General features: G+C 41.5%; 1 protein-coding gene across 1 annotated transcript in view; it reads left to right on the top strand.

Moving 5' to 3' along the window:
* Nucleotides 1-4,199: 4,199 nt before the first annotated feature.
* The window catches only part of LOC122565256 (actin-like), a 30,450-nt gene continuing 21,318 nt past the window's right edge, over nucleotides 4,200-13,331 (top strand). The window contains exons 1-2 of the mRNA XM_043721031.1: nucleotides 4,200-4,595; nucleotides 9,759-10,010. Coding sequence (XP_043576966.1) covers nucleotides 4,349-4,595; nucleotides 9,759-10,010 — 499 coding nt within the window. The 5' untranslated portion in view covers nucleotides 4,200-4,348. The remainder of the gene's footprint in view (nucleotides 4,596-9,758; nucleotides 10,011-13,331) is intronic.

Here is a 13,331-nt window from a genome sequence, read left to right as displayed (position 1 = left end):
TAATTAAGGATGAAATTAGGGCGATAGAGAGTGATTATGTAGGATCTAAGAAGCAAAATATTGAATCCATTTGGGTGGAGATCAGAAATAATAAGGGGAAGGAGTCACTGGTGGGGTAGTCTATAGGCCACCCAATAATAATGCTACAATGGCACAGGTGATCAATCAAGAAATATCTGGTGGCAGTAATCATGCGGAACTTTAACATGCACATCGGCCAAATCAATTGGTAGAGGCAGTCTTGGAGAGGAGTTCATAGAACTCTTCTGTGATAACTTTCTTGAACAGAATGTTACCAAACCTACAAGGGAGGGTGCAATCTTCAATCTGGTCCTGTGTAATGCCACAGGTAAAATGAGTGATTTTGTAGTTAAGGATCCTTTTGGAAAGAGCAATTACAGTATGATTTGAATTTTGGATGCAAATGGAGGGTGAAATAGTATCATCTAAAACCAGGGTGTTATGCTTAAACAAGGGAGACCATAATGGGATGAGGAAGGAGTTGGCTAAATTAGACTGGGAGCATAAATTTTATGGTGGAATAGTGGAGGACTTTCAAAGAGATTTTTCACAGTGCTCAAGGAAAGTATATTCCTGTCAAAAACGAGGATAGCAAGGATAGGAAGAGCCAGCCTTGGATAACCAAGAATATAAAGGAAGGCATCAATTAAAAGTTCAGGCTTATAAAGTAGCCAAGAGTAGTGGGAAACAGGAAGATTGGGAAAAGTTTAAAAAGCAACAAAGAACCTCAAAGCAATCAATGAAGAAAGAAAAGATAGATTATGAATGCAACCTAACACAGAATATAAAAACAGATAGGAAACATTTTTATAAATATATAAAACAAAAAAGGGCGGCTAAAGTGGACATAGTTCCTTCGCAGGATGAGAAAGGGGAATTAGTACTGGGTTAGGCTGAAACAGCCAAGGTCTTGAATAACTATTTTGTGTCAGTCTTCACAGTGGAAGATGTGTCTACCATGCCAAAGCATGATATTAAGGGTATGATAGGAGGTGAGGACCTCCATTCAGTTGTTATCACTAAAGGGGTAGTGTTGAGCAACTTGAGGGTCTGAGGGTAGGTAAGTCCCCTGGTCCCTGCCTGCTCCTCTTCTGCGGTTACGTTAGAGCCCGGGTGTCCTTGGAGAAGGAGCACGCAGTGTCGACCAACACCCTGGAGTTGTTCAGGGAGAGGTGAGCGCCGCAGGGAGTGGAGTGCATCATTTCTCCCTCCAACTCTATTTTGATTTAGTCCCTACCCTCCCCTTCACTGTTTTGATCACACAGCACTGCCCTTTGATGTGAAGGACAGTGTTTGTCACTGGCCACCTGGGTGTTTTCCTATCTTCCTGGTGGTGGAATTTGAATTAAGATTCGTGCACTTTGTGTCTTTCACTGTGTAAAAGAAAAAAAAGTCCCCTGGTCCTGATGGAATGCATCCCAGAGTGCTGAAAGAAATTGTGGAAGTTATAGTAGATGCGTTAGTGGTAATTTACCAAAATTCATTGGACTCCGAGCAGGTCCCAGCAGACTGGAAGACAGCAAATGTCATACTGCTGTTTAAAAAAGGGTGTAGGTAAAAGGCAGGTAACTATAGATCAGTTAGCTTAACATCTGCAGTTGGGAAAATGCTGGGGGCTATCATTAATGAAGAAATAGTGAGACATCTGGATGGAAAGGGTTCCATCAGCAGACTTAGCATGGATTCAGGAAGGGAAGGTTGTGTTTGACAATCTTACTGGAGTTCTTTGAGGATGTAATAAGCGCAGTGGATTTCCGGAAGGCATTCAATAAGGGTCTACATAAAAGATTCATTCATTAGATATGCATAGAGTTGCAGGGAATGTACTAGCATGGGTAGAGGACTGGTTAACCAATAGAAAGCAGAGTTGGAAATAACAGATGTTTCTCTGGTTAGAGATCAGTGGTGAGTGGGGTGCCGAGAGGGGTCATTCACAATTGTTCATGATTTATATAAGAAATTTGGAAGAGGAGACAGAGTGTAATGCATCCAAGTTTGCTGATGAAACTAAATTGAGTGGAAAGATAAACTGTGCAGAGGATGTGGAGGGTCTGCAGGGAGATTTAGATAGGTTAAGTAAGTGGACAAGGGTCTGGCAGATGGAGTACAATGTTGGTAAATGTTTGAAGTAAATATAGTAGGTCAGAGTACTGTTTAAATGGTGAAAGATTGCAGCATGCTGTTGTGTAGAGGGTAAAAATTGATTTGTAGATGCAAGTGATAAACAGGAGGTCAAACGGAATATTTGCCTTCATTGCTAAAGGGACTGAATTTAAGAGCAGGGACGTTCTGCTACAATTGTACAAAGGCTGTGGAGGCCAGGTCATTGAGTATATTTCAGACTGAGATAGATAGGGTTTTGAGGATCAAGGGTTACTGCGAGAGTGGGGTTGAGAAACTTAGAATGGCGGCGGAGACTAAATGGCCTAATTTCTGCTCCCATGCCTTATCGTCCTCCGCTACCTTTCTCTTTCACAGCTACTATCTGATCTGTTGGGTATTTTCGACCTTGTTCGTATTTCAGGGCTTATGTTGCAGCAATTTGCCGATTGTATTCTTAATCAAACGTCAAAAGTTCACAGCATGAAAGCTTTATGCGCGTTGATTTAAAGATGTGAATTATGATTGGAAGATTGTCCTTGCTGAAGCGTAGAAAGAAGTTGTGGTCGGAACCAGACATAAATTCTAACACAGCCAACCTTGTGGGAAAATAGGTGGGAAATTTAAACTTCGGATGGATAACTATCCGGCATTTTCAAATGTTTGAATAAGTTCCAGGCTCGCAATTCACTCAACGCAGAATCCGTGCTAGAGGCCGAGATCTGTTGAAAAAGAGTTTAATGGACCCAAATACACTTTAATAAATTGTGAAGAGTGTAGGGAAAGTGGGCACAGTGCCAAGTTGGTTTGCGGGCGGTCAGTGGGTACAGGGGGCTAGGGTTGAATTGGGAGGCTAGTGAGCTCCGACTGTAAAAGCCAGGACTCTGTAAAAGTTCCAGGAGTTGGAAACTTCAGCTAAGTTAAGGAGCTACCCGGATAGTTACCCTAGGACTGGAGTAAGGACTGGAGAGTCAGAGTCAAAAAGTGTGGTGGTGGAAAGCCGGTCAGACAGCATCCGAGGAGCAGGAGAGTCAACGTTTCGGGCAAAAGCCCTTCATCAGGAAAATGGTCGATTTTCCTGCTCCTCGGATGCTGCCTGACCGGCTGTGCTTTTCCAGCAACACACTTTTTGACTTTGGATCGTCTAGAAAATCAGAGTAATTTGAAAACCTGTTGTAATTCTTATGTAACTACAAAACTGTCCAGTTTCTGTCCCTGACATTCTTCAAAGCGACCTGACTTGATTACTCTCCCAGTCTGACCCTCCCCTCCTACACCCCCCCCCCCCCGAGCAGATTTACCCTCCCAGTCCGACCCGACCCTCCTGAGCTGATTACCTTCCCCGTCCGACCCTATTCCCCTCTGACCTGACAACCCCCCAAAAACCAACCTACCGCCTACCCACCTGGTACAGTGCCCCCTCACTCACTTTCCTTACACGCTTCTCTCCACAATTATGAAAGTATTTGGGACCATCATGTCCTTTCCACCAGGTGTCGGTGCGGTGACGGCAGTTTTCTGGGAATCTGCCGCTGTTCCTGCGCTGAGTGAACAGTCGGTGACAAATGACTAAACCTGACATTCTGCTTTTCCAACAAATCACCAACAACTTTCCTTCCTTGATCTAACCTGAGTAGTTTACCTAGAATGAGACGATGTTTATAAACATGAGACTTGCCGGGCCATGAACGAGTGATTCCTGTAGACTGATGGCTTTCCTCAGCAGATTGAAGAAAAGTTGAGGCACCTGTTTAAATGTATTGGTATTGCAATGTTACTGTCCGATATAAAAGGATTTGCGTTATGTGGGTCGCTTGATTTTCTTTCCTTTTTTTGTGCAATTGTTTATATTTAGAGTTTTAAAATCAGTTTTCACAATAAATTAACCATTGTTCTATAAAATTATTTCGTTGCAATATATTACTTCATGGATTTTGTGTGTGTGTGTATATGCAAAAGCCAGTGATACAAGCTATTACTAATAAGCACTGTCCCTTTAAATGGTTCTTGGCTGGAATACAATGCTCCACCATTGCCAATGGGTGTAGCTTAGCAACGCCAAGCCTCTGCCATGTAAACTGAAGCTTCCTCTCTCTTTGGCGGAGATGTGCAGTTGGGACAATTGGCAGCTCATTGATGCCTCAACTAAAAGGCCCCGAGTCGAGGAAACAAAAACGTTCGATCGTTTAGTCGTAAGCCCCGGGCAGGGTGGAAAGGGTCACTCGCCATGGGCTGTGCCTCAAGCGTGAAGACAACATCAGCCGCTTCGGCACCTGGAGATCCCCGGCCACAGCCACCCAGCCGCAACACGCTCACTGACGCTGACAGCTTGGATCTTGGCGACCACAACCGGCCCCCGGAAGATCTCCCGAGTTTGGTATCAGGGTGCGGGACAGCAGACCAGGAGACCGGGGAGATCGTGTGCCAATCCCGGTCACACGTAGACCAGAGAATCGCAGATTCCAGTCCTAAAGGCAAGTTCCTATAGTAATGTCAAAAATACTACATAACTTAGATCTGAGGTTGCACCTAAAAAGTTCATCAGTTCCTTAAACAATTAGTTACAATCAACCTGACGAAGTGATTTAGTCATAATGAACACAATATGCTACCTGTTAATAGTAATCAATAAGCTGTGTGTTTGGTCTCCTGCGGTCTAACATAATCATACAATTGGTTTCCTAACCGTTGAACATCGATTTTAGCAGGGAACCTAGTAAAAATTACGAGTTAGAGTTTTTAACAATACGGGGAAAGAGGCTCTTCGGCCTATCGGGTCTATCATAGCCGCCAAAGATCTATTTATCCAAATTCCATTTTCTGTCACTTGGCCTTGTATGCTATTTCAAGTGTTCATGCACATACTTCTTAACTGCCTTGAGGATTCTTGCCTCTTAGGCAGAGTTCTAGATACCCACAACCCTGCGGTGAAAATAAATCTTCAAATCCCTCTAAGCCTCCTGCTTCTTATTGCTAATTATTGACCCCCACCTCTATACAAAGGGAACAAATATCCCAGTCTCCCCTGCTTATTCCCTTCAGAACTTTGTATACCTCAATCAGAGTGCCTCTTGTCCTTCTCTGCTGTAGGGCAAATAATCCAGCCAATGTAGTTTCTCTGCATAGCTGAATCACCCAGGTAATATCTGAGTGAATCTCTTGTGGACCCTCTAGTGCAATCACATCCTACCTATGTTGAGGAGACCAGAACAGCAGACAGTACTGCAGCAATGGCCTAACTAACATTATATTCAGCTCCATCATAACCTCATTGTTCTTGTATTCAGTGCCTTGATGAATAAGTATCCCATGTGCCCCCTTAGCCATCTTATCTACATGTGCCTTCAAGGATTCTTGGGCAATAATCTTTTGGGAGCAACACCTCAGCTAGTTTCTTCTCTCTGACTTAACAGTTTATGGGTCAACTTTGCCATTTTACCTATGGCTGCCAATAAAGCTTTGGGATGTAACAGAATCTTCCTATTCTGTTTTATCCAGTCCCATAGTAAATGGCTATTCACCCATAACATTCAGGGGAGCTGTTTCCTAATGCATTGAAGTGCTGAGCTATGTATGTTTGTGATATGTGATGGGAGTTATAATTGTACTGAATTAAGTAATTCTAAGAACTTGTTTCATTGCACTACTATGGAAATGTTGCATTATTCAAAGTGCTATCTTTTTGATAAAACAACAAATAAAGGTGTTATGTGTGCTTTCAAAAGACACTATTCAAAGAGTTGATATCTTGGCCAGTATCACTCCTTCAATCCATATCACCCAAAATTGGTTCTCGCTCACTTGTTCAACTGTTGTTGTGGGTCCTAGTTGAAATCAACAGTTTTTGCTACAGTTGCTTGTTTAACATCTATGACTGTATTTTGAATTGGTTGTAAAACTTTGGAATGTTTTAAGGTGATGATTAGACACCATTTTAAATGTGTCGATGAAGTAATTGGAGTTTTCAATTTTATGAAGCAGGTTGTTAATGACCAACAAAATAGGAAATTTGGTGAAAGCTGAAGTAAAGTGAAATATAGGATCAAATTACTGCAGATGCTTGAATTTACTGAAAACAAAAAATGCTGGAAATCCCAGCTGGTCAGGCATCGTCCATGGAGAGAGAGCAAGTTACTGTTTCAAGTCATGTAAACTTGAAATGTTAGCTTGCTCTCTCTCCGAGGAGACTGCCTAAACTGCTGGGATTTCCAGCAGGTTTTTGTTTTCAGTAAAGTGAAATATATTTGTTCATGCTGTTGATCAAATTACTAGACAGAATTATTTTCAGAATGGTATCTGAAGGAAATAATGCAGAAATGAATATACAAAAAACAGTGCATTTATATATTGTTTTCATACCTCAAATATTTTAGTGTTTCAAAAGATATGTTTTGCTTGGACATGTAGAGACTCCTTCATGGAAGCACAGTGGTAAAATGAAATGAAAATCCCTACAAGTATTGTTGGAATGAAACAATTTTTAAAACAAAGATCCACAACTGCAATGTTTCTATGTCCTTGGATAATCAGGAAAAAATATGGTTTTCTATAATATTCACTTTAAGTCCACTGAATAAAAACTTCATGTTTGCAGTCCGTTCCTCCTGTTTAGGGGTGTTTTAATCACAATCATTTCAGCAACAAATCATATTGTTTTCATAGTCTGAATGAAGAATAAGATTTAAAACTCTTGAAAGTGTCACACCTCCAGCATTATTGCATAGCCTGTAATTCTGAGTATCTGAATGATTTGATTCCTTTTTCTTTTATTCATATTGTTAGTGAAAATTAACAATAAAAAAGTTAATTTTCAAAGTACTCTGCATCCATGATTCCACGAGTCAGAAGTTAAATCTGTAACAAGTGTCAGAATTAAATGACAGCTAAAGGCTAGGATTTAGAACCAGGTAGAAAGAAATGCATTAGGATTATCAAAGTTAAAGATGTTGTGACCTTGTTCATAAGAGGATTCACCTTACTCATAAATTTTTACTAGATAGCAGAACATAAGTCTTTTGAATGATTTGGAGATTACACATTATAGTGCTACCTCCATAATTGTGGCCTCGAGATTTCTACTACCCAAAAATATCTAGAAGGCAAATGGGAATAGTCATTTTTCCCATTTTTTTAAAGATGTTGACCCATTGCTTAATGATGTTTCAATGAATATTCATCACCTGCAGAATTAAAACATATGATTTAATCTGCATCCCATGTCTTTTGTTTTCAATGTGGCAAAGTATTTATCTTCTAAATCAAGCTAGCTTGTCCTATAGCAAAATTACAGGTGCAGTTTTTTATATTAATGTAAAGGAAGCTGGATTTAATACTATGAATATAGATTCAAGACTCATACATTACTTTTCAGTCACAAAATGAGAAGTGGTGCAAAAGCATTGTATATGACTATATGTAGATGTGTAAATTTAAATATACAGGAAATGGTACAATTTTATATTAAAATATAAGGTTTTTATTTGTCCTGCCTCCTCTTTCTGGAGTATAGACCAACCCTAAGAATTGGCAAGCAAACTGCAGAATATATGTGCCAAGATATTTAATTAGAAGAAGTTGAGTCTCAGCCTGTCCACACCTATGTTCACATATAAATTTCAGAAGGGGGTTAACAGATGGTGATTTAGAGAAAAAGCCTAGATACAGCTGGTAACCAATTGGATAATCTGTCCAAAATTAAAATTTATGGTAGCAAATTTAATAGACGATTTGTAAAATGTTGTAGGTGAAAGAAATAATGTGACAGAACTGATATTAACTGTTTTTTCCTTCTCCCCTTTTTATGCATAGACCCAAAGTAACTCCAATTGTGCAAACAATTCAGTGTCACTGTTTAGTATTAATCTAAATATGTAATTTAGAGAGATTAAGAATAAACCAAGTATAATTAGGACCATGAGCATGGATCATATTACACCAATCTGTTTACTCAGCATCACAAGGACCATTGAAAGATTATCCAAATTAGACATCTTATTTTAAAGACTTCCTATCATTAAAAAAAAGTAATTAACAAACGATGGTTCACCAGTTCAGCAATTGAGTTGCGGTTGGCAGCTTCAATGATAAAATGCTGAAGACAAGTGTTCAGTTGGAAAAGATTGAGTTTTTGATCCATTTATTCAGCACTGGATCACGAAGAGTCTGAATCAAGGAATTTACAGCTGGCATTTTTGATGCATCATGTGGTTGACTGTTAAATACCCCTTGAAAGAGCCCACTAAACCAATCAGTTGTATCAAAAAACGCCAGAAAAATGTCTAAAAGGAATGAACTTGGATGGACCTAGACACTGCAAATGACAATGGCAAACCCTGTCAGCACTGCAAAGTCCCCTTTACCAACATCTGGGGACTTTTATCAAAATTGGAAGAGCTGCCCCACAGGCTGATCAAGCAACAACCTCACATTGCCAGATATGAATCCATGAATATGACTATGTGCCAGATACTACAATCCCCTCTGGTATGTTGACAGACCCACTAGCAATATATAGTCATTTTGGAGTTACCCTTGTAGTACTTATTATTGACTGCACACATTATGAATTCTCATGCCAACAGGTACATGGGCAGCTTGGAGATGATCACCTACTACCATACTACCATGGGCAGCTTGGAGAGGATCACCTACTAGCACCCCAACTGATAAAGCATTATGCCCCCATGTTGAATGCTACTTGAAAGAAGCACCTGAAAGGACATAAAATGTTCTTTGGGTGGGGACTTCAATATCTATCACCTCATTAACTCAGTAGCACCATCACTGACCAAATGGTTAGTGTCTGAGGAAGGGTCACTCGACTTGAAACGTTAACTTTGATTTCACTCCACAGATGCTGCCAGAGCTTTTCCAAATATGTCTGTTTTTGTTTTAAAATCTTAAAGGATTAGATTTGTCCTGGTGATGAATGATCTAACAAAATGGAAAAGCCTACTTGACCTCACCTGTTAATGTGTTATAGATATATCTGTCCATAACATTACTGGTTGGAGTGACCACTACATAGTAATTGAAGAGGCAAAGTATCCATCTTCGTTTGAGCATATCCTCCTTTAGGAGAAAGTGAGGACTGCAGATGCTGGAGATCAGAGCTGAAAATGTGTTGCTGGAAAAGCGCAGCAGGTCAGGCAGCATCCAAGAAGCAGGAGAATCAACGTTTTTCGGGCATGAGCATGTGTTCCTGAAGAAGGGCTCGTGCTCGAAACGTCGATTCTCCTCCTGCTCCTTGGATGCTGCCTGACCTGCGCTTTTCCAGCAACACATTTTCAGCATATCCTCCTTTAGTGTGAAATGCACTACCATTGTGCTAAATTGAATAGTTTTAAATCAGATATAGCAACTCAGAACTGGGCGTCAAAGACATGATATTGGGCAGCAAAAGAATCAATCACCTTCTGTAAAGACATGATGTAATATCTCCCCATTCTACCATTACCATTAAGCTGGGGAGGGGAGATGAGGGGTGGGGCTGGGATTAACTCTGGCACTACAAGACCAAGAGGGCATATAGTAATACCAGGAGTAAAACCAGGCACACCTAAAAATGGGATATCGATCCTGGGAATTAATTTTAAGAAGTCTCTTGTTAAGAGTCTCATCAAATTCTTTATTTTTAGATTCAAACAGCTCAATTACTGTGGAGAGAAACAAAAGGAGTTATGAAAGAAATTTGGGAGAGCAGCAGTGTGTTTTGAAAGACAATCTAGAATTGGTTCCTGAGGATCAGGGCCAGACTATCAGCAAGGTCAATGTGAATGTTCAGGACGATGTAAATGACCCAACACAGCCAGAAGCAACCAAGACACAAAATGCTAATTTCCATAACCAAATTCTACATTGTGAGAGTGACCTGCTTATGAGACATGATGGTAAGAAATACATTTATTTATTTAACTTCACATCAAGTGCTATTGCCTGTAGTTTTCTTTATTCCCCCATCGTCTACTGTAGCTGCTCATTCTTGAAATAGCTCCACAGAGGACGATATCCCATCACCAAGTCCCCATTTATCTACACATGCTCAGTACTTGACACTGGTTCGGCCTCCTCAGTGCCAGCTCTCATATGGAATAGAACTTCAGACACTCCTGTTTATTTCTTTAATTTTATTAAACAATTCATAGTTTACAAAACAATTAACATTAACAGCTGTATACAGAGAAACAGCAATTTTACAAGGGAGAGGAGCAGCAAAGCCAGGCCCTAACACCTACCGTTCAAACTGTTTTCAGGGAAATGAGAACAAACCTCAAATTCCAGTTTCAAACATTACAAAACAGTAACAATGACATTTGTACATACAAGACAGTCCAATTACATAAAAAAACAGTGCATACAATACAGACCCCAGAAACCCAGCAAATGCCCCCCGTCCCTCCCACCTTCCGGCCATTCTAAGGCAGCCCGTCCCTATACACCTTCAGGCTCTCGGTCCGCCCTATGCCCCTTCCAGTTTTTGGTCCACCCCTACACACTTTCCGACCACCTCTAGGACAGCTTCCTCAATTCCCCCCCTCCCCAATTAGGGAACTCTAATCCTATGAAGTTCACCTGGCTGACATTGTTGCAAGCTGAAAATGTGTTGCTGGAAAAGCACAGCAGGTCAGGCAGCATCCAAGGAGCAGGAGAATCTGCGCTTTTCCAGCAACATATTTTCAGCTCTGATCTCCAGCATCTGCAGTCCTCATTTTCTCCCGACATTGTTACAATCACTACAACTCTCAATGGATATTCTTTCATTTATCTGGTGTTCTCCTGCACCTCCTTAAGATGGCTAATTTTCCTATGTAAACATAGGGAGTGCTGCCAGGAGAGTAATAATCACAACTTTACAGCCCTAATATTGTTCTTAATTGATTTTCATGTACACTTTTGATACCATTATGAGGTTTAAAACATAATTATATTTTGGAACCTTAGTTTGAAATTGAGGATATATTAAGGGGATCATGTAATATTTTCTGCAGTCTGCCTGACAGTTAAGTAGAATGGTTGTTAGGAAACAAAGGAAGAGTTGTATTGTTTTATTGAGTGGAAGCTGCAAAGGTTTGATCCATGGAGACAATGATAGCACTCTGAGAGTGTCATGAGATTAGATTAGATTAGATTAGATTACTTACAGTGTGGAAACAGGCCCTTCGGCCCAACAAGTCCACACCGACCCGCCGAAGCGTATACCACCCAGACCCATACTCCTACGTTTACCCCTTCACCTAACACTACGGGCAATTTAGCATGGCCAATTCACCTAACCTGCACATTTTTGGATTGTGGGAGGAAACCGGAGCACCCGGAGGAAACCCACGCAGCCACGGGGAGAATGTGCAAACTCCACACAGAGAGTCGCCTGAGGCGGGAGTTGAACCCGGGTCTCTGGCGCTGTGAGGCAGCAGTGCTAACCACTGTGCCACCGTGCCGCCCCGGTAAGAGTATATAACGAGTCTCCCAGAGTCCCAGAAAGATATTGTAAGTATCTAGTTAGCCTTGGCTGAGAGGATTAGGGTGAATCCAAAGAAGTTCTTTAAGTATATTAAAGGAAAAAGAATAACTAAAGAGAGAGTAGGACCCCTCGAGGACCAAAGTGGACATGTATGTGCAGAACTGTAGGAGATGGGGGAGGTTATCAATAAATATTTCTCCTCTGTGTTATAAATGGAGAAAGACGTGAAGACTTGGGAATTTGGGAAGGTTTATACTGATACCTTTGGGTCAGTCTGTTACACAGTAGAGGAGGTATTGGATGTATTAGAATGTATGAAGGTGGATAAATCTCCTGGTCCTGACCAGATATATCCAAAAACACTGCGAGAGGCTGGAGAAGAAATTGCAGGGGCCCGCGCTGATATTTTTGCATCATCATTAGTCAGGGGTGAGGTCTTGGAAGACTAGTGGGTAGCAAATGTTGTGTCATTATTCGAGAAGGGCTGCAAAGAAAAGCCTGGGAATTATAGACCAGTAAGACTAACATCTATTGACTGGGAAAGCTATAGCTCGAGTTCGTTAGATGGGTCGGTGTTTGTCCAATGTGTGCAGGTGAGGCCACACTGGATTTGGTTCTGGGTAACGAACCAGGCCAGGTGTTAGAATTGGAGGTAGGTGAGCACTTTGGGGACAGTGACCACAATTCAGTGACTTTTACTCTAGTGATGGAGAAGGATAAGTGTGCACTGCAGGGCAAGAATTATAGCTGGGGGCAGGGAAATTATGATGCGGTGAGGCACGACCTAGGATGCGTGGCTTGGAAAAGTAGGCTTCAAGGCATGGGCACAATTGATATGAAGCTTGTTCAAGGAGCAACTATTGAGTGTCCATGATAAGTATGTACCCGTCAGGCAGGGTGGAAAGGGTCGTGTGAGGGAGCCGTGGTTTAATAAGGAATTGGAATCCCTTGTTAAATGGAAGAGGGCGGCCTATCTCAAGATGAGACGTGAAGGTGCAATTGGGGCGATTGAGAGTTATAAGATAGCCAGGAAGGACCTGAAGAGAGACGTGAAGGTTCAATTGGGGCGATTGAGAGTTATAAGATAGCCAGGAAGGACCTGAAGAGAGACGTGAAGGTTCAATTGGGGCGATTGAGAGTTATAAGATAGCCAGGAAGGACCTGAAGAGAGACGTGAAGGTTCAATTGGGGCGATTGAGAGTTATAAGATAGCCAGGAAGGACCTGAAGAGAGACGTGAAGGTTCAATTGGGGCGATTGAGAGTTATAAGGTAGCCAGGAAGGACCTGAAGAGAGAGCTAAAAGCAGCAAGGAGGGGACACGAAAGGTCCTTAGTAGATAGGATTAGGGAAAACCCTAAGGCTTTCTATAGGTATGACAGGAATAAAAGAATGACTAGGGTAGGAATAGGTCCAGTCAAGGATAGTAGGGGGAAGTTGCGTGTGGAGGCGGAAGAGATTGGGGAGACACTGAATGAATACTTTTCGTCAATATTCACTCAGGAACAGGACATTGTTGTCAATGTGAGTACTGAGTCACAATTAAGTAGAATGAGGTATGTAGGGAAGATGTGTTGGAAATTCTGGAAAGGGTGAAAATAGATAAATCCCCTGGGCCTGATGGCATTTATCCTAGGATTCTCTGGGAAGCAAGGGAGGAGATAGCAGAGCAATTGGCCTTGATTTTTATGTCCTCGTTGTCTAAAGGAATAGTGCCAGAAGACTGGAGGATAGCAAATGTGGCTCCCTTGT

This window comes from Chiloscyllium plagiosum, chromosome 31 (genome assembly GCF_004010195.1).
Source record: "Chiloscyllium plagiosum isolate BGI_BamShark_2017 chromosome 31, ASM401019v2, whole genome shotgun sequence".
NCBI classification, from domain to species: Eukaryota; Metazoa; Chordata; class Chondrichthyes; order Orectolobiformes; family Hemiscylliidae; genus Chiloscyllium; species Chiloscyllium plagiosum.
This window is presented reverse-complemented; position numbering and strand designations above follow the sequence as displayed.